Genomic DNA, 23,172 nt, shown 5'->3' with positions numbered 1-23,172 from the left:
AGTCAGAACAAGTAAATTCATTGGTTTATTAATAAGTTCTTGTTTACAAAAGTGTATAAATAGTTCTGTTTGGTATTGTTGGATTTCAGTTTCGTTTGGTGTGTGCTTCCTTGTAAATTGTGGTTAATGGGTCTGGGCAATTATAGGCATTTATTTGTATTTTACACGTACAGTTAGCAATAACTAAATGATTTGTGTGCTACATTTACACAGTTATGCAGCGACGACTAGCAAGTTTCTTCCCTTTTCTCCATTTTCAATCATTTTTGGTTTCATTTGGTTTCACTGGTTCTTTAAGTACATAAATTAGCTACAGTTCCTTGAATGGTTTCCTCGTGGAAACTCTCTGGGTGACATATAAAAATAATACACAAGTTCGTTCTCGGCTAGGCGTTAGATTTTAGCTTTCTTTGCTGTAGCATTTTCGTTTCTTCACTCCTTTAGGGACTAGATTAGGAACCACATTTGTACATTTTGCGTTCTTAGCTGCTCGCTCTAATTAAGTAAGTTAGGTCTAGTTTTGTAAGGTAAATGTACAAGTCAAGATAGTCTCCTTCTTTCTTTTTGGTAGCAGCTCGTTTCATAGGAAAACTTAAAACTTAAATATAAACACGCGTTAAATGTATAGAAAAAAAAATCGATCAAAAAAATATGCGACGCAACAAATTTAAAATATAAAACTAATCGCTACGTTTCAGTTAGGTTGGCAAATAAATAGCGGGTTGCGAGTGGGTGTGACCGATTCGGCAGGTCCTTTGGCAAGCATTCTCGATGGCAAGGCTCCAATCTTTTTCTGGTTTTCTGTTTTGGCACTCAAACTAGGCGTAAATAAATATATGGTAAAATTAATGTTAAAAGGTGGTTGCGTCAATGCATGGCATGCAAGTTGGCAAATCAGCAAATTAGCAAACTAGATCAAATACTAGCACCCCCCCTCCTGGGGATCCTGATTCTGCTGCAGGGCCAGCTGCCTCAGGAGCTCGGAGGTGACTTCCTGGCGCTTCGAGCGCTTCGCTGGCGGCGGCGAGGAGTGGGCCGGTGAATATGGCGACGGCAGGCCGCCCACCACGCCCACGTCCCTGACCAAGGCATCCTGTGAGTCATCTTCATCTGCATCGGCTGCATCGTCGTCCTCCTCCTCGTACTCGTCGGGTAGTGTCAGATCTGTGATGGCCTGGTCATGGTCCTCGCAGTCGTCCTCCGACTGCTCCTCCTCCCCTGACCGCCCATCATCTATGTCCACTATCGAGATGATGTCGCTGTCGCTGTCGCCATCGCCACCGCCATCGCTCTCGACCGCAGGGCTGTCGCCATCGCCACCGCCATCGCTCTCGACCGCAGGACCCCCGACTACCGCGAACCGCCTCTTCACTGCGGACTAGCTGGTGCTGGCCTGCGTCTGCAAGACGTTGGCGGAGGCGGAAGCGGAGACGGACGATGAGGCACTAGCGGCGGCCACTGCGACGGGCGAGAGCACACTGGCTCCTGGGAAGTGGCACGGGCACGCGGGATTGGGCATGTGACCCGCCTGACTGTTCAGCTTGCGGGTGAGCGTCTGCCAGTATTCGATTTGGGCATTGATCAGGTCGATTTTCCGCTTGCTCTCCTCGATCCTCAGCGAGTTCATTAGCTCCTGGTGCTGGCTCCTCGTTCCACCACTGCTGCTTCCTCCACCGCCTGTCGTATTGGCGCCACCGACGCCCAGGCCCACGCCGCTGCTGTTGGCACTGCTGCCGCCGCTTCCGGCTCCGGAAGAGCTGCTGTTCAAGGTGCCGCACACCGTGCCCGCCACTGCCAGTCCGTTGTAGCCATTGAAACTGCCCGCCGCCCCAATGGCCACGCCGCCCGTCTTGTCCCGCGCCAGATGGTTGTGCGTCACCTGTGCGTGCTGGCCGCCGTTGAGCAGCAGTTGCACGCCATTGGCGGAAACCGCGGAGTTGCTTGTGCTGCCGGCAGTGTGGTTGCTATTGTTATTGTTGCCGCGCTGCAGGCGTGGCAGCTGCAAAGTGGGCGGGGTGCGGCGGCTGCTAATGGCGACCGATGAAGTTGGAGCGGCGGACACGTAGGCAGCGTTGATGGCCGCCTGCAGGGACTGAGCCGGATTCACGGCGGACAGTCCCAGGCCGTTCAGCAGCGTGTGCTGCTGCACTTGCTCCGCTGTGAGCGGCAGCACTCCACTGGCATTGGGGCCGCCATTGCTGGCCGATGATAGGACAGCGGCAGCGCTGGAGCTGCCGTTCTGCAGCGTCTTGTTGATGTTGGCGAAGCTGCCCACGCGTATGTGGCCCACGGTCTGGATGGTGATGTCCGGCTTGGGCGCCGATGCGTAGCTACCGCTGGAGCTTACCGAGGTCTTGGTGGAGCACACGGGTGAGCTGGCGGCGCGGCGACTGGTTTCGGTGAGCCCGTTGCTGGACACGTTCCCGGGCAGGGAGGCCGCGGAGACACCACCACCAACACCACCGCCGGCGGCGCCGGATGAAGCCACCTGCTGTAGCTGGCGAAGGTCCGTGGGAAAGAGCACGTCGTCCTCCTCCTCGAGGCACACCTCCGGCGCCTTGGGACTCAAGCAGTCGTCGTCATCGTCCTCGTCCAGGCAGTCCATGCCATTGTCCGTCTGCTCGTTGTCGCTGATGGTCTCCGACTTGATAACGATCACGTCCGTGTCCATGCCCTCGTGGTAGAGCGGCATCTGCAAGTGTGAGGAAAATAAATGATACTGAAACCATCATGGACAGCGTTTTAGTACGGTTCACAGGGTTCAACAGAAGAGGAAGTCAAGAAGGGAGGATGCTATGCATCTGTTACTTGGGTTAGATGCAGTATAGATCTAGTGTTTGAGCCCACCTTGGAGTCGTCGTAGTCGTCCGCATGGTGTCCGTTTCCGCCTCCGTTGCCAGCGCCGCCCTGCTTACCGCCACCTCCGCCCGCGCCCTCCGGCGACATCTGCTCGGCAATGTACTGGGCAACGGACTCCTGGTGCGACAGCGTGTTGAGCAGGTCCATGAACGAGTGGTTGCTCTTGTCCTCGCCGCAGAGGTCCTTCTTCAGCAGCAGTTTCATGTTCTTGTACAGCTGGCGCAGCTGCTTGGCGCTGCGCTGGTGGTAGACCCGCGAGTTGAACTCCTTGGCGATCTGCAGCCACACCTCGTCCTTCTTGCGGTTCGACTCCGCGTCCGTGCGCTTGTTCTCGATCACATCCTTGTACTGCGCCGCGTAGCTCAACACCATGTTCCGCTCCCGCTGCGTGTACCGGGGAGTCTTCTCCATTTTCAGCCGTTTGCAAGACGTCGTGAAGCTGAAAGAAAGGAAAGAGCACAAAACGCTGTTAACTCTGTGTGTGTGTTTTTTTTTTGGCGCTTTGCAGCTGCCCCGCAACCTCTATGGACCGTAAGCTCCACTCTAACCACCATCTGGTCTCCAACCAGCCACCCCTCGCAATCGATCCGATCCCTCCTACACCACAACACCACTACATCACACACACCACCTACGCCACTCGCCTAATTAATAACATAATGAAAACAAAAACAACGCAACTGCTCGATGTTCGACTCAACTCGACTCCACGCCACCCACAACCCACAACCCACAACACAGAACACAAGCGAGCGCCTTCAGTGGGAGTGATAAGCCGAAAAGAGAGGGTGAGAGAGCGCCGTGCACTGTGAAAATAAAGGCGGCATTTCATAAATGCGCTCAAAGCATGGACAACTCTTAATGATCGATTGCAGGTACACAAACGTAGTTGAACGATGTAGCATTGGTGCTAAACTGCGGAAGATATGTTGCCAGAGTCGCAACAAGCCACTTTTTCTTGCAGTGCAGGTGCTGTGTCGCAGGTGCGATCCTGCAGGACGCTCTCCTCGGCAGCTAAAGCGGCGCTTGGGGGCTTGGGGGGGCGGGAGAAGCTCGAGCGGAGGAACGAGCGAGCAGAGTGCGACACTGAGCGATATCTTATCTCCAAATTGGAGATTAGCCCAGCTCTCCCACACACTGGGCACACACACACACACACACACACACACACACACACACACACACACACAAAGGCACACACGCAGGACGGAGAGCAGGAGAGCAGGAAAGCGAGAGAGTGAGAGAGTGAGAGAGGGGGGTACTCACGTTTTGAGGCCGCGCCAAAGCCGGCGAGCGGGCGCAGAAAAGTGGGTGGCAGACAGGCAGGCGAGTGAGCGTGTGAGCGAGAGAGACAGCACGAGTGGGGGTGGGGGATAGCGAACGAGCCCATCCAGCAACAAACTTCGCGAACGGCGGCGACGACGCGCAAAGCTCGACTGAATTCCAATTCGAATTCGGGCACGCTCAGAAGTACCGTTGGAGTGCAGCGACGCCGATGGCGATGGGCAAACAGAAATAGGAATGGCAGAAGAGGAGCGGAGCCCTTGCGCTCCTCCAGCCCCCCGCCCATACCTCTGCCTCTGCCCCAAGAAACACACTGCTACAAAGAGCTCAACTGTTTACACACACATACACACACACACACAGACGTGAGAAGTAATTAAAGCTTGAAGCCGAGTTTACAACAACAACGAGCCCGCCACCCTTCACCCCACACCCCCTGCGAAGAGCCGAAGTCGAAGCAACAGCTAGAAGAAGAGCTTAAGAGAGAGAGTGAGTGGTGGAGAGAGGGGGAGAGGGGGGCGAGAGAGCGAGTCGGGGAAACTTGGATACTTCGGGCGCAGAGAAACCCCCAACAACGAGCGCAGTTTATAAATAAACCTTGTTCTTTTCGCCGCTTTTCAAGCTGCAGCGAAGTAAGGGTTGAGCTGACGAAAGGGAAGGAGGGACATCAAAGTGTGAGTGTGTGTGTGAACACGAGGTTTTAATTAATGAATGGGTAACATAACCTCCAACTAATTGGGGGGTGGGGGTTTCTCGAGATCAAGAAAATGGGACAGGATCGTCGAGTTCCAAAAAAAAGAGGGTTAACTTCACATTCTGAATGGGAAAAACCATGTTTCACGGCTTAAGGATCACAGATTAAAGCCACTTTGGGCGGGAAACTTGGAGGGGCTAGGATGGTCTTCGGTTGGAAAACGCTCTACACCCACACGACTGATCGATAAACAGACGCAGTTTGAGCAATGAAAGCGGCATTGCTAAGCGACTGCGTCACTGCGCCGCGTCGAGTCAAGTTTTAAGATAAGATTTGAGGCAGTCTGTCTTCATAGAACCCCTATATCTATACATGTATCTGTATCTGTATCTGTATCTGTATCGGTACTCTGTATCTGTGTCTGTACTCCGTATCTGTGTCTGTGTGGGCCCCGTTCCTATGTGTACAAGTGTGAGTTCGCTGGGTTTTGTTTCAGTCCGCTTCAGTTGGGTTTCGGCTCGGTTATCTACGAAATCCGCTGGCAGCGGGGCTTCCATTTCCATTCCAGCGTAGCAGCGCTGAGCAGTGCAAACAAGCAAAGTTTGCTTTTTGGGGACCACAATTGTGGGGCAGCACAAGCGTTGCTTAATGCGATACCTCACCTCGAGTTATCTACACACACACACACACACACGCTCACACTCGCACTTAAACCCACACTCGCGCAAGCCGCGCAACAGGTGGAATTATTTACTGATAAGCCGCTGATAAAAGCGAGCCCAGATAGGAGCGCAAAACGGGGAAAGGGGCACTGGAGAACCGAGAACCGAGAATCGAGGTGGGAGTGGAGTGGAGTGGAGTGGAGCGGATTGGAGCTTCACCCGCTGTCACTTGGGGGACGGGAAAGGAAAGAGGGTGCTTTTCAAGTTCTAATTGGCTTTGTTTGTACGCTGATAGCACTGCAAACGCCGCACTCGCACTCGCTCTAGCTGCAACCCACCTACCAATCCTCCTACCAACCCAAAGCAAACCCCCCACCCCACCCACTGCTGCTCATCGAAAGGCCTTCCTGGAAGGCAACCCCGGTTGCAAACGCACCTGCGTCCCGCGATCGAGCTGCTGGTGCGTGCTATTCTTCTGCTCTTCCTCGTTACCAGCTGGTGGCTCCTCGTAATCCGCGCGGGCTTCTGCTTTCCTGCGGCAGGAGGATGAGGGTGGGGGCGAGGTCGAGGGCGAGTGCGTGTGCGAGAGCGAGGAATACGCATTTTCCCCGAGCGTCGCCGACCGCAGCGCTTGAGTTGACAATTTTTACTACCAGCGCTACTGGCCGAGCAGCGGAATCGTGGAATCGCGCAGCGCTCACCGACCCGCCGACCGACCGACTCAATGGGTGTCATGTGTTTGTGAGCGTAGCAAAAGCGCTTGAAACTGCTGGCCAGCGTTGTGCAATCTGGGACCAAGAATCGGGGCAGGCGAGAGGCGCGGAAAGCGGCGATCCACGATCGGATTTGATTGCGAATCGGAGTTGGAGACTCCAGTTCCTTCATGAGCCATGATCGGACTCCAAGAGTGGAACTCCGAGAAAGGAAGTTGGTTTGCCGTTCGCTTCAGGATTGCTAAGCCCAAGCATCCACTTATCCCAGCAATGCTCCCCGAGACTCACCTGGATTTATAGCCGGCTGCACTTTGAAATGGACTTCCTTCGTAGCCGCTGATCCTCGGCCCTCCTCCTGCTCCTCCGTCTCCTCCTCAATGCTGGTGGTGTGTTTTTGTGCAGCACTATCCTGTTTTTGGGTTTTTCAGGTAGCTTCAAGCTGTATTTGTGCGATGCAAAGCGAAGAACGAAACGCGCGGCTTGCTGCTCTGTGCCTCCGGTTCACGCGGCGTATGCGCAATATTTTCAACTACTTGTCCAACGTCGCTGACCGCCAGCCGTCTCTGTCCCGCTCGCTGTTGCCCCGTCTCCGTCCCACACTCGGCGCTCTCTCCCGAAGACTTTGTTTTTGGGCTCTTTGTGTGCGTTTCTTCCTCCTATTGGTTTTGATATCGTTTATAGCTGAACGCTCGTTCTGTTTTTTCACTGCTCACAGTTGTTGCTTTAAACCTTGGACTAAAATTAAAAATACATAGAGAAGTGAATTTGTTAATACGAAATCACGCCAAAACGTAAACATAAACGGAGAAAGAGCGGGGGAAAAGCGTCGGGGAAAAGCGCAGGCACATACGCCACGCCATGGATACACAGCACAATAAGCAACTGAAACAGATTCAGATTCCGAATCAGATTCGGAATCAGAATCAGAAACAGTAACAGAAACAGAGGAAGACTTCTTGACTTGAGTTCTGCCCCACAATGTGCGATGTGCGATGGGCGATCCAACGATTCTAGCCCTCTTATCTGGCCAGATCAGATCAGAATAGAACAGCACCGCACTGAAACCTGCCCAATAGCGCCCTCTTCTCCACTCTCCTCTCCTCTACTCTGCAGAGGAAAAGAAGCAAAGAGAGGAAAACCCCTGGTTAGACCTCATTGAAACCGCACTAGAACTAATATCTAATCTGGCTGTACGGCTACCCGGCATTATCTTATCGCCTTAAGGTGGGCTTGTGGCTCCACGACAACTTGCAAGTCGGCTGGGTGACTGTGACTCACCCAAGCAAGCACTTTCCACCTGATCCGCCGTACTCGATAAGCTACGGTGAGTACATAGCAGCCTGTGCTTACGGGCCTAATTATGCTGGCCTATAAGACAGAGTTTGTGGAGCACAAGCAAGGAGCCAAGTATCTAAAAAACCAAGATGAAAGTATCTTGATCTTAATCATACTATAAGTTACAATGATAAGATGTATTTCTGTTTATAAGCCAGTCTCAAGATGAAAAGCAGACATGGGATAGGAATAAAAACCTCCAGGTGGTAGAAGGTAGGACGCATGAAGTTGCCAAGCCCATCCCAAGGATGTCCCCATCCACAGAGGGGGGGAAGGGGGAAGGGGGGATGGAGCGATGTGGCCATACGCCTGTATACACAGCCGATGTGTATAGATTCGGGGATATACTTGTATGCCTATGACGAATCAAGAATTCGACGAACGAAGAAGACGCAGATCTGTGCTCTGTGCTCTGCACAATTGCAAACAAACAACGAGAAATCGAAGAAAACCAGAGGCATTCGGAGCTGGCCCTGCTCATCCGCTTTCCTCTGCCGCTGTCCGCCGCCCACGCGCCTTGGCAAGAAAAACAAATGATGCCCCAACCTTTCGCACCCCCCTTACTATCCCCTGCCCCCCCCCCCCCCCCCCCCCCCTACTCCCTGGTATCCAAGCGAAGGAGACGACGCGGGGCGAAGAAAACAATGGTCGAAGTCGAAGCGCAGAGACGAGAGCGTGCCTTACCCGATACCCGCACCCGCACCCGCACCTGCACCCGTACCCGTTACCGCTACCGTTACCGGGTAACCGCTGCCAACCGCTTACCGTTCCGAACTGGCCCGATTCGGGATTCGAATGCTCTGCTCCGGTGTTGCTCCGTTCTTGGCCGCACTCAAAGAGCAGCCGTCGCAGTCTAATTTGATACTAAAAGCGAATTCGGAATTCAGCCGCAGAATACCGAGACTCGAGCGGTCCGAGCAGCCGTCGCAGCCTGTTGGCCGCGTCTCCGAAGGTGCACGCCTCCCCCCAGCCCCCCAATCCCGCCCGCCTCCCGCCTCCCCCCATGAGCCCCCCGTGCCGGCCAGTCCCCGTCTATTGGGGTCGAGCTGATCGCATCGAAAAGCGCCATGAGGGGTTGGCAAATTTCCAACCGAAAGTTCTGCTCTGCCGCCGCGCATCTGTATCTGTGCCCGCTCGCCCTCGAGTATCTGTATCCGTATCCGAGTCTGTGCCTGTAAATGTATCTGTATCTGTGGCTGTGGCTGTGGCTGTGCCTGTGGCTGCGTGTCTGTCCAAGAGAAAGAGAAAGAGCGGAGCTTCGGGAAAACGAATTTACATTGCGCACAAGTGAAAAGCAGCTAGCCAACGGAAAAATAAGCAGGGATAAGCAGGCCTGGCATCTTTGGGATGGCGCATCTTTGGGATCGTTGGAATGCGCAGCCCCAAAACGCTATCTAATCGGAAGGTTCACTATCGCCCACCCCAGCTGCAGGTCAGCTCAACTGGAGTTTCGGGCTTGGGGCGCAGGATACCAACTTAAAACCGACTACATACTGCGTCTCAGTGGCAAGGAAGTTCTGAAGAAGTTGGTTGGTGAGTTTCCCTAGAATGGGACACCAATTTTTTCTTGAGCGCTTGACACTTAGGCACCTTCGCCAGCCGAGGAGCTCCTGGTTGTTCTCTCCTCTCCTCTTCTCTCCACGTGCCAAGTGCCGTGATGGGATCCAATCTCGTCCAACCCGACCTGATCTGATCGGATCTGATCTGAGTAGGCAACTGTACTTGGCATCTCACAACTTGGCAGCTGAAAAGTATTTTCGACTTTAAAAATAGCTGCCCCAAAGTCCCACCGCGGGCGGAGGAGGAAGGGGGGAGCGGGAAACACGAGAGAGGGATCGGTTTGGATCGCTTTGGTTTGGTTTTTGGCTTTTGGCTAGAAGCGGTGGGCGGATGGGGCGGCGGGCGGGCGGGCTGTGCGGGCTGCCTGGCAGATGCCTTCGTTTACAAATAGCCGCTGTTTAAGCTCTCTCGCCGATGATGAAAATTGATGGGTCCGAGCGTACGGAAAACCATTCCATATTCCACTTTCGATTTCCCATTTTCCGTTTTTCCATTTTCCATTTCGGTGTTGCTGGTGTGCGTGCGCTTTTGGAAACTCGAAACTAATGAGGTCGGCCACGTAGACGCCCCCGCCTCCTTGCTCTGCTCTGCTCCATCTCCAGCTCCATTGGATTCCAACTCCTCCCCCCCTGTGACTTTCCTGCCCGGACAGCGTGACCCATGCCATCCTGAGCTGGCCTCTGCCCCACCTGGCGAGATCAATTGCGATTTCTGGCCAAGCAGACCGCCCATTCCCTCAAACAGCTGCATCAGTTATCCACTCGGAGTACCGAGGACTGCTTGGCTGGCTCCGGCTGGGCTACCAGAGGAGCCGATGGCCCCGGCCCGAAACGAGAGCGGCATGGGCCGGTCTTTGGAGGCGAATGCGTTGCGTTGCGTTGCGTTGCTTTGCGTTGGCAGCGCTTCTTGCCACCCGTTTGCCGCGCCCCTCCGCCCCTCGCGCCTGACGCTGCGATTTGAGTTCAAATTTATTTTTGGCAGCATTGCCTCAACACCGCCTCCCCACCCCTTGCCACTCGGCCGCTGCTCCGCTTTTCCCGTTTTTCCGGGACTCAGGGGGCCGCGGAAGAGGGAGGCGTCGGATCGGGATCGGAATAGGGATAGGGATAGAGATGCAGATGCAGATGCAGATGCAGATAGAGATAGGAATAGGAATTGGAATTGGGATCAGAGGCCCGATCGCTTGGCTCCGCCTCTGGCTGGTTGGCTCTGTTTGCGTTGCTTTATCTAGTTGTGGGGTGTGAGTGCGTGCCTGTGTTTAATATAGGCTTCCGCCCCCTCCCCTCCATCCCGACAGCCCTCCTGGTTGTTTGTGTAATCCATTTAAAGGTAATTGAACTTCCCTCCCCACCTTCCGCAGGCACACACAGCCCATCCCGCCGAACTAAGCCGAAGTCGAAGTCGGGGCTCTATATTTAGCCGGTGGTGCAGTGGCAGTGGCAGCGACGTGGCATGGGGCTGGAAATGCAGTCGGGAAAGCGGAGTGGGTGCCGCCTTCCAGGCACCAAGTGAACCTGCTCAAGACGAGCCCAAAATTAGATTCCACGACGATCTGGGTGCAGATTTAGATCCCCGAAGATCAGATCAGATCAGTTCAAATCAGATCGGATGGGATCGGATTGGATCCGATTTAGATCGGAGCACATGAAAATCGGCGATCGCAATGGGAACTTGGGGAATGAGAATTCGTTTCGTTTTTGAAGCACACTTGGAAAAATGAGACGTTTGCTGGGCGCGCGTTCCTATTTTTAGGCAAAGGCATCATCATAAAAGTTTCCCCCACCCCTCCCGCTTTCCGTGCTCCAGCTTTTCCGATTTTCGTTTGCAGTTTTCCAATATTTCTTGAGGAACTGCTCTCGAAATGGGCGAACAACGCGAGCTGATAATGGAAATGCACACAGATATTGCAGTTCTAATTCGTATTCCAAAATAATACTAATTATACTAACTAACAAATGAAAAGCGTTCTAATTGAAATCGAATTACGACATACATATGTATTTATGTAAATATGTATGCAAGTAAATGTGTGTGTGTAAGGCAGGACAATTGGGGAAGAAACTGAGGCTTTGGATCAGAAACTCATTTTCCCGTTTCCCCCTCTCTCTCTTTCTCTCTCCCCCTTCTCACCCTCCGTTGGTTGGAATTTCATCATCGGCTTCGGTTCGCCGCCAATCGATAACAGTTAATACGAGGAAAGCGGAGGACAAAACACAAACAACAATAAACGCGCTTGGCAGAAGGATGGAGGAAGTAAAAGAGAGAGAAAACTGCGACTTTGCCGTAAGCACGAGTCAAAATCAAGTGAGAGCTTTGCTCGAAGGATAAAGCTTCGGTCTGAGTGCGCACGTGTGTGTGTTTGTGTGAGTGAGTGTTTGTCGAACGCGTGTGTTGATGTCATAAATTCGAAGAAAGAAGGACGAGAAGAAGGCGCAAACAGCTGTGCCAAGGAATCCATGCCCGAAACAAGTTACGGCCGGGAGAGGGTGTGACTCGAAACGAATCCAATCCCGAGACCTAAACCGCGTTTTCGATTTCCAAGCGCGCTCCTGGGGTGGAAAACGCACACTCTCACACGCGACGCTCACAAGCACACACACACACACACACACACACATAGCAAGGAAAAAGAACAGAGCTTGACACTTCAATTGGAATCTTGAAGGCGATTGCACACACACACACGTATGCGTGGTGCCGTTATGTTGCACGATTTCGTTAAAAAGTGCGAATTTACTCACGTTTGCTCCCGCTCGCTCTGCTTCCTCTTGCTCGCGTCCTGACCGCCCGAAACGCAACAATCTCAGCGGTTTCGCAGTGTTTTTCCAGCCAATGCAGCACTTTTTCCGCACACATATGCTCTGAGCTCGACTTTCAACCTGTGCGCTTGTTTTCGAGTGGGTGGCAGTAACAGTAACTGTGGCAGGACTTACCGCCCTCTGGCCCGGAACCAAACAAAAAGTAGAAAAAAAAGAGGAGCACTGCTCCGCACCGCACGCTCCGCACACCGATGTCAAATAATAGTAAAATCGGCACGGCAAGCAACAACGCAACACAACGCAACGGCAACGGCAACAACAACACTCTGCTTTCGGCGGCAGCGCGGCTGAAACGGGCGAAACGAACGAGCGACGTCAAATGCCAGATTTTGTTGTTGCGAGCAGCAAATTCCTGTGACAGAGCGAGCGAAGAGAGAAGGAAGGGGAGCGCAGGGCGCCAAATTCAAATTCAAAACGACTCTCTGCTTGTAGTGCTGTCACTGGAAATCGTTCTACACTGCGGAAGACGTTAGACGCTGCGGTAAAAATAATCATATAGAAACATTAAAAGTTGCAGAGTAAGGTGAGATAAGCTAACGTTGGTGACATTGGCCATTATACCTCCTACATAAGCGTAATATTTACGTACAATTTGAATATTTCGAATTTGTATACAACAGTTGGCTTTCCAGCTGGTTTCAGTGTTGCCTAGTGCGCCCGTCCGCCAGGTGGCAACGCCGCGCAGGCCACAGTGTTGTGCAGCGCTCGCTCAGAGTTTATAAACAAACATTAAACGCATACGCAGCACACACGGAACAGCCAACCAGTTGGACACCCGAGACCCTGCCCGCAATCTAATCACTGCGAGAGTGTCCGTGTTACGCATCTGCAGCCGCATCCGCCCCCGCACTGAATCCCAATCCGCAATGCTAAAGATCGCTGCCGAGGGAATCGCGCCACGTCTAGCGGCCTGTTGCTCCATTGGAGCGAAGAGCAGCGGCCAAAGAATGGCGCCCCAGGCGGCCAAGGGCACCCAGAAGTACCTGTCGCAGTCGCAGCACCTCCACAAGAAGCTAGTCATCAAGGACCACTACGAGTTCGATCAAAAGGTGAGTCAGGATTATGCAATGGAACAGAACGGATTAAGATCCAATGGGATGGGTATGACCTTGCACCGCTGGCGTACGTGCTTGCGTTTGGGTTTCTGGGCGACATGGGTGTAGTGGCTAGGAAGGCAGGCGGGGCGGACCCACCCCATGGCGCACTTGGCCGTGGACCCGTCCACAGATACAAACATATGTGTGCGCACACTCGCCTCGCCTCGCCTCGTCTTGGTTCTGTTTTCGATTTTGTTTTGGGCCCGTGCTCATGCTCGTGTATGTAAATGAGCCCCAAAACATTGGATACCGGTTTGAACCCCTTTCAACCAGCCCAGCCGCTGAGTCCGCGAAGAAACGGGAGCCAGCTGCAGAAGACCCTCCAGCATATCGCTCCATGGCCGAGTTATCAATTGCAGTCGGATTAGGCGAGATAAGGGAAGAGTGCGTCACACACGCACACATTTCGTAGACTCCCCCGTAGCCATCCCGCCATTGTTTAAAGAGCAAACACTGCAATCTCAGAGTGTAACCGGAATCTAAAAACTACTAATATGGCCAGTGCTACACTTGTATGAATCATCACATGAAAACTGCAGTATTCTGCTGCCAATCAATCTTTACACTCACCCCGCCACTCGAAGATCCATTTCCCACTTTTCGCAATGACGTTATGCCTATAAGTGAACTGCTGGCATACTCGAATAGGTGACGTTATGACCATGGCAATAAGCTGACAAAGTGTTTCGTAAGCTCCGAGCAGAGCACTCAAATTGTAGAGTATTGTAACCACCTGTAGTCTCTTGTTCCGCAGGTGATCAACAGCGACAACCCGGTCATCGTAAACTTCCACGCCGAGTGGTGCGACCCCTGCAAGATACTCACGCCCAAGATGCTCGAGTTGCTGGAGAACTCGAACGAGATCGACCTGGCGGTCATCGATGTGGAGACGAACCTGGAACTCGTGGAGACCTTCGAGGTGAAGGCCGTGCCCGCCGTGCTGGCCTTCAGGAACGGCGTCGTGGTGGACAAGTTTATTGGCCTGGTGGACGCCAACAGCATCGAGACGCTAATCGACAAGCTGAAGCGGAAGCAACAGCAAAAGCAGTAGAAGTAGTGAGCTGGAGCAGCAATGCAGCAATGCAGCGATGCAGAGGTGGATTAGATCAGGGATGCTATGATTTTACACACGAAACGGGAGACTGGAACTGCGATATATAGCCCAATGCGGAGGCAGAATTTGCGATCATCGATGCAGGAGGAATGTGCACAAAATACCTTAATATGCAATAAAACTAACTTTAATTATGGCTACTTTTAAGTGACACTTCGTCCACAATCGATTTAGAATATTAATGGATCGCTTTATTGTTTGGTTTATACAGATACATAAAACTTGGCCCACATCTGGTTGTAATCCGACAGCTACCCCAGACGAGGTTCCAATTACAATTCGTTAGGCATAATACAAATACATCCACGTGCACGTGCGGTTTGGATAATAACTCAACTTGTTTATAAACAAAAAGCGAAATCGAAATCGATATAGAAACAGAACAGAATAGTACAGAAACGGATCCAAGCCCGCCGACCGGGCGGAACCTACAGACTTAGACTAACCGGAAGCGGAAATGGATGCGGCAAAGCGGGTAACGGTAGCATAGCGGCGACGGCGGCGGCGGTTGGCCGTTGGCGGTTGGCGGGAGTCCGAGTTCAATAACATTTTATGTGGATTACACAGCCGCACAAAGGGAAGCTGGAGTCGTCGGCCCAAGCTCCTGATTTCGTCCGTTCGTCCTTCTAGTACGGGCTTGTGATTTTAAAAATCTATTCAGTCCTGCTACCGTTTCTCAACTACCGATAATTGCACATTGGGATTGGGGGTTGTCTTCTCTTACATTTGTGTGACGGCAACAGGACTACGTGGGCATGCAAATGAGGATCTAGTTTTATTTAGGAGCTCGAAAATCGGACATGATCAGCTGCTGCATTTTCCGATTCCGATTCCGATTGAAATCAGCAGTGGTTGGGTCGAATTCAAGAACTTAGTCAAGTCAGGGATCCATGGAACCCCGAACTCCATCCAGCTTTCCTTTGTGGTACTGTGTCTTCCGGGCAATGGTCAATCCTCAGGGCAGTCCGGGTGCGGATCGCCAGCCGAGAAGATCCCATCCAGTCCGCTGCGGCCGACGGCGGTCACCTCATCCTCAGCGAGCCAGTTGAATGATCAGGGCGGCGCACATTTCGAAAAACTCCATGGTGTGGTGCCCGGTCGGCTGCAGCGGCATTACCCCGGAGACGCTAAGCGGCGGCGGAGTAAGGCTCTCCATGATGACGTCGTCGCCCTGCTCGACCTCGTCGTTGGTCAGCGACTTGAAGTCGAGCAGATAGCTCTTGGCATCCACCTGGTACAGCTGCAGCGACATCTTCGAGAACTTGCCGGTCTTCACGTTCTGCCTGCGCACCCGAACGTGGTACGGATTGATGATCTTCCACTCGTAGCTGAGTGCCTTCATCGCCCGGTACACCTCGAGCATAATGTCGTTCGGCTTGCTCTGCGACCGGATGCCCAGATGCCACTTGGCGCGCTTGATGGGAGTACCGCCACGCGCGGTTTTCTCCGGGAAGGCTCCGCCGCCAGATGTCTGCACGGACATGGCCAGTTGGCGATCCCGCATCGGCGCAATCCGCTCCGGATGCGGTCGTATGGGGATGGTGCCGCTGGGAGTGCCTCCAGCCACTGGGGGCACTGGTGTGGCCGTGCCCGAGCTAGCTGCAGTGCCTCCGCCCACGGTCACGGTGGCCAGAGGGGCTTGGTGGTCCATCGATGATTGCGGAACGGGCGGAGGCGGCGGCGGTGGTGGCGAGCCGGCCACAAAGAAGTTGTTGATCTCGTTTATTTGGTTGGCCGCGTCATCGGCGAAGCGTTTGTTGTCGATGATCAGATGGTAGGCGATGGCCAGCTGATCGTGCGGATCGCCGCTGAGCAGCGAGTTGTGCACCTCGGTCTCCTTGACGCCGAACTTGGTGCAGACCTCTGCCACGGCGTAGGTGTCGATCACATTGGAGTCCTGCTCGATGGACGAGGGGAAGAGGTAGGCCGGGAGGTCCTTTTGGAACCACTCGTGCTTCTTGATCTCCTCGATGTTGGCCCGCTTGAGCGGGTCCACTTGCAGCATCTGGCACACCAGGTTGACCACTTGTTTGTTGAGGTACTCGGGAATCGGGAAAATGCCCGACTTGATCTTGCGGAACAGCGTGGGTACGTGCTCGTCGTCAAAGGGCAGCGTCCCGCACAGCAGGGCGTACAGGATGACGCCGCACGACCAGATGTCCACCTCGGGACCGGCGTACAGCTTGCCGGAAATCACCTCGGGCGCCGCGTAGTTGGGGGAGCCGCACGAGGTGCGCAGGAACTCGCCGTCGAGCATCATGTTCGAGAGCCCGAAGTCGGCGATCTTCACGTGCATGTTGTGGTCGAGCAGCAGGTTCTCCGGCTTCAGATCCCGATGCACGATCATGTGCCGGTGGCAATAGTCCACGCCCGAGATGATCTGCTGAAAGAAGCGGCGCGCCTGGTGCTCCTGCAGCTTGCCGTGCTTTACGATGTAGTCGAACAGCTCTCCGCCGCTCACGTACTCCATGATCATGAAGATGTCCGAGGGCGTAGAGATGACCTTCGGGGAGTTACGGAAGGGTTAGCAAGCACATTTATATAAGCTGGTGGCTGTAGTCGTCCCTAGGTTACCTAGCTTGCCCTTAACCCTGGCTAACCTTACTTGCCAACTGATCTAATCCGGAAACCCACGGGAAATGCAACCGTAGAACCAAGATTCCACTGACCATGACCGCTGGCATGCAAGCAAACCATACGACACCTGCAAACGATTGTTGTGGAACAGCTTTTTTCCCTATCTTGGACTTCTCCTGCCTGATTTGTTTATTTGAATTGTACTTGTTTGTTTGTTATGAATATCTGGCCTGCATACAGCGTTCGCATGGGAAACCAGTGGCCCAGTTTCCTGGGAAGCTTTCGTCTCCGGTTACCAACCATGCACGGTTGTGGGCACGATTGTATACTTTGTGGGAAAGCAACCGCGTAACTCACCTGGTACAGCTTGATGATGTGCGGGTGGCGGAAGAGCTTCAGGTTCTGGATCTCTCGCCGGATCTTGCCCACAACGTCCAGGCTCTTGATCTTCTGCCGATTGAGTATCTTGACGGCCACCTTGACCCGGGTGATCTGGTGCTCGCCGATCTTCACCTTGCCAAAGGTGCCCGTGCCCAGGGTGGCGCCCAGCAGGTAGTGCCCGATCTTGACTAGCGGCTGGCCATTGGCGCTGCCGGCGGCCACCGCCTCAGCGGCCGCAGCCCTCATCTGGGGCATCGCGAGCAGTTAGCTCCTTGGGGGACTGGGGGTGCTCCACTGCTCCGCTGCGGAGAGACGCGGCGAGGGAAAGGAGGGGAGCGGTGGTAAGGTCGTTATCGGTTATTGCGTAGTGTACTCCGCTGAATCAACAGAATAGAATCGAATAGAACAGAGCAGCCACTCACGTTACGTTCTTCCTGCCAGCCGTGCCACCTCGCCCGGATGCGGATGTCGATATGGTTGTGGATGTGTCAAGGGCGGTGGTGTTGATACTGATTTCCTTGTTTTGTGTTCGAGCGCGGCAACGAGACTCTCCTTTTCGCTTGGCTTTTCTTCGCGTTTTGCTTATTTAATTGACATTGGAAGGCGCTGGCACTTCCAACAACAGTGCCTTCCAACAACACTCGTTCCAGCAGCTGATTCGCGCCCTCTCGCTCTCGCCTTCCAGTGCCTATCGATAAGTGGCTGGCCAATGATGCCAGCTGGTTCACACAGTGGCGCGAAATTTAAAACTGCATAGCAATAACAGTACCTTCACACATTTGCAATCATTTAACTCGCCGCTTGCGAGCAAGCCAAAAACCTAGTTAGTGTGCCTAAGCAATACTCTTTGGTGTCCAATTGAAAGGGAAAGATGTCCGCATTGTGATTTAAACACACATTTATTACACCAAGTTGATTCTTTGGATCCACTCCACGCGCATTAGTAAGCCAGAAAGATGCCTCTTGTGTGCTGCGTGTCTTGTAAGTGTACAACAACATCAACCAACATTCAATATAGATTATCAAGAATACTGCCCTATAAATTCTCAAAGATTTATGGTAAATGGTAAAATTCAGTTTGTTCACAAATATGCGTGTGTAAGTCTAGGTTTGTATTTTTCTGGTTTTTCTTTTTAGTTTGTAGTAAAAGGCTGCCACAGCTCCTTGTTTTCACCTTTCGAATAGACCCGCTTAAGGACTATTGTGTAATTTCGTGTATAATATTCGTACGTAACTACTATACGTTGATTAGGATTCAGCTAAGCGAAAATTGAACATTTGAACTACTTATTTGCTTAGCCTAACATCAATTTACATCAATGCATCGTCAACCTTAAGCTCTGTTCCGCACTGTACTGTGCTGAATGTGACTGTGACTGTACCTCGAAGCAGTATCTTCTCTCTCGCTCTCTTTCGCTGAGGCTGCATCGCACCATCTCGCTCGCAGGCTCGGCTCAAGAATTCAATATGTGTGTATGTTAAATATAAACTTTGGAATTTAGTTTTAAATACATGTATTTCTTTCGCGCGTTAAGTTTATTCTGAAAAAAAAGTCACCTTAACTATGATAATGCTACGAGACTAGGATTTACGTTTAGAGATTATCAATACTAAAAAAAAAATTTGGGACCACTGGGTCCCACGGGTATGCTGGTTGGAAAATTTCAAGTTTATTTTATATTCAGCCATCTTTTTGTCGGGTTTTTTTGTTTTTGTTTTTTATGTTTTTCTTGGAGGTTTACGGCAATTCGGTTCGGGTGTTTATACATTCATATATATTATCTAATATATAGGTGTTTGTATAGTGTGGTGTTCTTGGGTTGTTGGTAGTACATCAATAATTTATTTATATATAATGTAATAAAAAGCAAGTGCCGCGAACGAACCCTTGTTGTGTTGACGTTCCTTAAAAGTCTACAAATTAACCATCTACTCGGAGCAAGCGTCTTCTGTCCGTTGTCAAGGTCTGTAAGGTCTGTCTCCCTAAATCCTCGTCCGTTCCGTCCGTCTCACAGTGTCCGGCCGGAATTATTAGTACCGTGCAGTTACTCAATTTATCTCAACCCATCTGCGATGCCCAATCCATCTGGAACGAGAACTGGGACTGCAGGGAAGTTGCATTTGAGTTTGGTTTGCGTGCTCGTCTCGTATTGAGTTGCTAGTGGTTTGCGTTTGCGTTTGGAGCTTTGTATGCTGCTCATACAAATTAATTGGAATTTTTTCTCATTTGCTTACATCTTATCGTTACCGCGAACTTATCAAATCGTTTATCAAGGATTCGACTCCGACCGTCTTTATGTGTGTGTGTGTTTGTGTGTGTTGTTGGGGATTGTGTGGGCTGGTTTGCTTTGGAACATTATTTCTTACATCTTAATACACGCTATGCATCATCAACTTTGCTTTGCTTAATTCTGTGATAGTGTTCTTTCGGTACTTTTGTTTGCCTCCTGCTGCCAATGCTTGGATTTGCTATTCCTGGCCAGTATGGTTTCGCGTTATATAGATATAGTATGGTCTCAACCGATCCTGGCTCTCTGACATGGATATACATATATGGATAACGAAATACATACATACACATAGAGAGACGCAGAGAGAGCGAGAGAGTTGGCTACTATTGGGTATTGCTTCTCGGTTATATCTCCTTCCCTCCTCCGATTCCACTGGATATAATTCTGCTCGCTGCCACTGCTACCACTGCCTACGCATCCGCCCTCCGCCATCGCCCCGACTTCTTCGTCGCCTCCGTCTGCCAGCGATGCGCTGCTCTTTAGCCCACCTCATCCAGTCCATTGGCACACAACTCACCGTTGGCCTTTTATCGGGTAGTAAATGAGTTGACCTCCTCCTTCTGGTTATTGAAACTCATGCACGCTCCACTCCCATTGAGCTTGTGGACTGGCTATGTCCATGGGAACAGGAACAGAGATGGAAACCGTGCCGTATACTGGAACGTACACGGCCAACACAGCTGGGAAGGCCGAAATCGACGAATTGGACGTGGCTGGCGGAGAGAGGGAAACGGCCGATGGATGGTTGGCGACTGGGAAGTAGAGCGGCACTAGGTAGTCGGAGTGGGATCGGGATCTACCATCGAATGCGGAATATATCTGATGGTTATTCTGGAGGCTTACGGGCGGCGGCTCAAACTGAAGCTGCTGCTGCAGTTGCTCTCGTTGCTCTTGTTGGGGCTGTGGCAAGTGCCATTGCCTACGGGATGCGGCTGGCTGGGGAATCGGCTGCAAATCGGCAATGGCAGCATGAACACTTCACCTGTGAGATGCAGCTAATATCGTGTAAAGAAATTAATGGCGTTTAAATAAATTTCTGTGCATGGTTATATGGATGCGGTTTTTGAGATCGTGTTGTTCTATTTGATCTACCTCTGTGCGCCATGTGGTGGAAGCCACCACCACCGCCTCCACCGCCACCGCCGCCGCCGCCGCCGCCACCACCACCGCCGCCTCCGTGGATGGGCATGCCCATGCCCATGCCCATACCCATGTTGACGCCCATGCCCATGTTCATGCCCATCGGGTGCATTTGCTGCATGTGGTGCGGATGCGGGCCGCCCATGTTGTGGTGGTTGTTGTTGTTGTTATGATGGTGGTTGTTGGGGTGATTGTTGTTGTGGTTGTTGGGATGGTGGTGCTGCATGTGGTGCAGCGGCGGATGGTGTTGCGGATGCTGGTGTGGATGCTGTGGCTGATGATGATGCGGCGGCATATGCGGATTATGGTGGTTGTTGTGATGGTGATTATTGTGGTGATGCGGCGGGTGCATCGGTCCACCTGGTCCCATGTGCGGCGGACCACCGCCTCCGCCACCATTGCCACCTCCGATCTGGGCCATAAACTGGGCCGCCTTGGCCTTGCCGTGTTCCTCCGCAAGGCGCACCCAGATTGGCTGGGATCCGCCCTCCGGCACCGTGTTGTTCAGCGCCTTGATCGCCTCCTGCGCCTCCTCACGCTTATTGTAACTGCAAGCAAGAGAGCAGGATTCAAATGGGGAATCAACAAGAGTAAGCGTAAGCCAACAATCGAACTCATGATTTTTTTCACCAAAAATTTGTTTCTCTGAGCACACAATTTAGTGGGGCACACTGGACACGAATCGAGCACTGTGACCTACTTTCGAATCATGGCTTCACCTCCCGCGGATCGCACACCGTACTCACCGCACAAAAGCGACGCCGCGCGGTCGTCCAGTGAGCTTGTCCCGCAGGATGTTTCGCTGGACAATCAGGCCGTACGGCGAGAAGATGCGGTCGAGCATGTCGTCGTTGATGTTCCGCGACAGGTTTATGACGTACAAATTCGTATCCTTGATGGACTGCCCACCGGGTCGGGCATACGACACCTGGGGGAGGCCAAAAGAATGAGTAACAACAGAGCCATGGGAATTTAGGGGTTTATAACGCACCTTTAGTCGCTTGTTGCGCACATAGAAGCCATTAAGCTTCTGGATGGCGTCCTCCGAGTCCGACTCCGTTTTGTAGTCCACGAAGCCGTAACCGAAGCTATATCCGGTCTGTACCGTTGGCGGGCATGCGGAGAAGAGGGGAGCGTAAGCTGCATTCGTGTGTATGCAACGTGCGACAGGGATGGCACCTGTGACGTGCAGTTCACCAGGTACCCTGGGCGTCCAGGTGTCTATGCATCCAGGCACCCACAACCGAACTTACCTTGAAGTCGCGCATTATCTTGCAGGTGTTGATGGGCCCGCAGCCACTGAAGAGGTTGTACAGCTCGCGGTCGGTCATGTCCTGCGGCAAGTAGTTGATGATCAGATTGGTGGCGCTGGTGCGGTCCACTTGCTGCATCTGTTGCTGCTGTCCTGAGGAGCCATTGTCGCCCTCGTTGCCCTGGCCGTGGTGTTGCTCCTCGTCGCCAGAATGCTCCTGGCCGTCGCCATCGTTGTCGCCATCACCGTCACCATCGCCATCCCCATCTCCATCCCCATCTCCATCACCATCCCCATCCTCCTGCTGCATGTTGCCGTTGCTGTCGTCGTCATCGTCGGTGCCGTCATCACGGCCCACATTATCGCCGGAATCCTGCACCGCAGCAGCGAAAAGAATAGACGTGTGAAAACAGCTTCGTTTGCAAACCGATTCCGAAAACTCACCTCTATGTCGGAGGACTGCTCGTCGTCGTGCTCCTGGCCCTGCATCTTCTCCGAGTTGGACATGTCCTTCTGTGTCAAGCTTTAATAGCTCCTATTTGTCTTGGTTTTTTGCGTGTTTGCGTCGCAGTTGGCGCCACAAGCTGCAACGATACAAGAGAGTGCAAATTAATTATCTCGCAAAGAAGCAGCTAAACAGAGATTCCAATTGGGAGTCGGAGCAGGACGAGCGGTACTCCTTGTTGCGCGACTGCAGGATGCGGATTGAGCGCAGCTCCGGACTCGCGACTCCGGAACTGCAATTCCTCTCGGCAAAATCAGAATCCGAATATGTGTGTGTACATCTCGGCAGCCGAGCCAAAGGGGAGAATCGAAGGGGCGCACGATTAGCTGGAATGTGGATGCATATTGTTAGCCCGCCACTGCCCGCCCCTGGGATTTCGGGTATCCGTACCCGGGAGTCGCAGCGCCACCCGCAAAACGAAGGAAAAGCTGCTGGAAAAGTAACTACCAACACGAAGTGCACCAACACCCGCGCACTCGCGCATACACACACGCACACATACACACGTCGATGCGTCCGTGTTAGTTGGCTTGGGGCCATGCAGTCGAAAAAAGCAACACGGAAGAGCGTCGGGGCCACGAAGTCCGCGGGAATCGGCCACCGGTGGCCACGGAAACACTCCGCAGGTGCCAAATACTCACTTTTCAGGAAACGGCTTCACTAACTGCACCGAAAAGCAGCGGGTTTTGTGCACTTTTTGCGTTTTCAAACGATATACCATCGGTGTCAATTGTTCTTCGATATCGGGGGCGATTTGTATCGGAACCTATCGGGGCCTTCAAAATATACCAGAACTCAAAAATACCAACAGCGTTCACACTGCGATGAATTGCCTGCGCCTGCAACTATCGATAGATCGCTATCGAGCTTCGTCTGAGCAGTTGAAATA

General features: G+C 52.6%; 4 protein-coding genes across 6 annotated transcripts; 1 reads left to right on the top strand and 3 right to left on the bottom strand.

Moving 5' to 3' along the window:
* Nucleotides 1-12: 12 nt before the first annotated feature.
* Nucleotides 13-12,465, bottom strand: LOC120456756 (pneumococcal serine-rich repeat protein). 3 transcript variants are annotated; one of them, XM_039643750.1, is made up of 4 exons: nucleotides 11,849-12,465; nucleotides 6,501-6,947; nucleotides 2,848-3,298; nucleotides 13-2,692 (listed from the first exon to the last, which is right to left on the bottom strand). In XM_039643750.1, exons 3-4 carry the CDS (start codon nucleotides 3,268-3,270, stop codon nucleotides 1,379-1,381), a joined length of 1,737 nt encoding a protein of 578 aa, XP_039499684.1. In that variant the 5' UTR covers nucleotides 3,271-3,298; nucleotides 6,501-6,947; nucleotides 11,849-12,465; the 3' UTR covers nucleotides 13-1,378. The 3 variants fall into 3 exon arrangements, with proteins under 3 accessions (XP_039499684.1, XP_039499685.1, XP_039499686.1); XM_039643751.1 differs by lacking the exon at nucleotides 11,849-12,465 and adding an exon at nucleotides 8,313-8,408; XM_039643752.2 differs by lacking the exons at nucleotides 6,501-6,947; nucleotides 11,849-12,465 and adding an exon at nucleotides 4,126-4,398.
* A 179-nt stretch (nucleotides 12,466-12,644) lies between these two features.
* Nucleotides 12,645-14,284, top strand: LOC120456758 (thioredoxin, mitochondrial). Its single transcript, XM_039643754.2, has 2 exons — nucleotides 12,645-12,975; nucleotides 13,778-14,284. Exons 1-2 carry the CDS (start codon nucleotides 12,793-12,795, stop codon nucleotides 14,072-14,074), a joined length of 480 nt encoding a protein of 159 aa, XP_039499688.1. The 5' UTR covers nucleotides 12,645-12,792; the 3' UTR covers nucleotides 14,075-14,284.
* Nucleotides 14,285-14,306: 22 nt separating this feature from the next.
* On the bottom strand, nucleotides 14,307-17,711 carry LOC120456755 (5'-AMP-activated protein kinase catalytic subunit alpha-2). The gene is made up of 3 exons (XM_039643748.1): nucleotides 17,518-17,711; nucleotides 17,072-17,397; nucleotides 14,307-16,640 (listed from the first exon to the last, which is right to left on the bottom strand). The coding sequence occupies exons 2-3, from the start codon at nucleotides 17,348-17,350 to the stop codon at nucleotides 15,171-15,173; spliced, it is 1,749 nt and encodes a 582-aa protein (XP_039499682.1). The 5' UTR covers nucleotides 17,351-17,397; nucleotides 17,518-17,711; the 3' UTR covers nucleotides 14,307-15,170.
* An 881-nt stretch (nucleotides 17,712-18,592) lies between these two features.
* LOC120456757 (sex-lethal homolog) lies at nucleotides 18,593-23,060 on the bottom strand. The gene is made up of 6 exons (XM_039643753.1): nucleotides 22,925-23,060; nucleotides 22,223-22,362; nucleotides 21,780-22,151; nucleotides 21,518-21,625; nucleotides 21,273-21,454; nucleotides 18,593-21,074 (listed from the first exon to the last, which is right to left on the bottom strand). The coding sequence occupies exons 2-6, from the start codon at nucleotides 22,283-22,285 to the stop codon at nucleotides 20,411-20,413; spliced, it is 1,389 nt and encodes a 462-aa protein (XP_039499687.1). The 5' UTR covers nucleotides 22,286-22,362; nucleotides 22,925-23,060; the 3' UTR covers nucleotides 18,593-20,410.
* Between the last annotated feature and the right edge of the window lie 112 nt (nucleotides 23,061-23,172).

This window comes from Drosophila santomea, chromosome X, assembly GCF_016746245.2.
Source record: "Drosophila santomea strain STO CAGO 1482 chromosome X, Prin_Dsan_1.1, whole genome shotgun sequence".
Taxonomy (NCBI): Eukaryota; Metazoa; Arthropoda; class Insecta; order Diptera; family Drosophilidae; genus Drosophila; species Drosophila santomea.
Note: the sequence above shows the minus strand (reverse complement) of the source record. Positions and strands in the feature narration are given on the sequence as shown.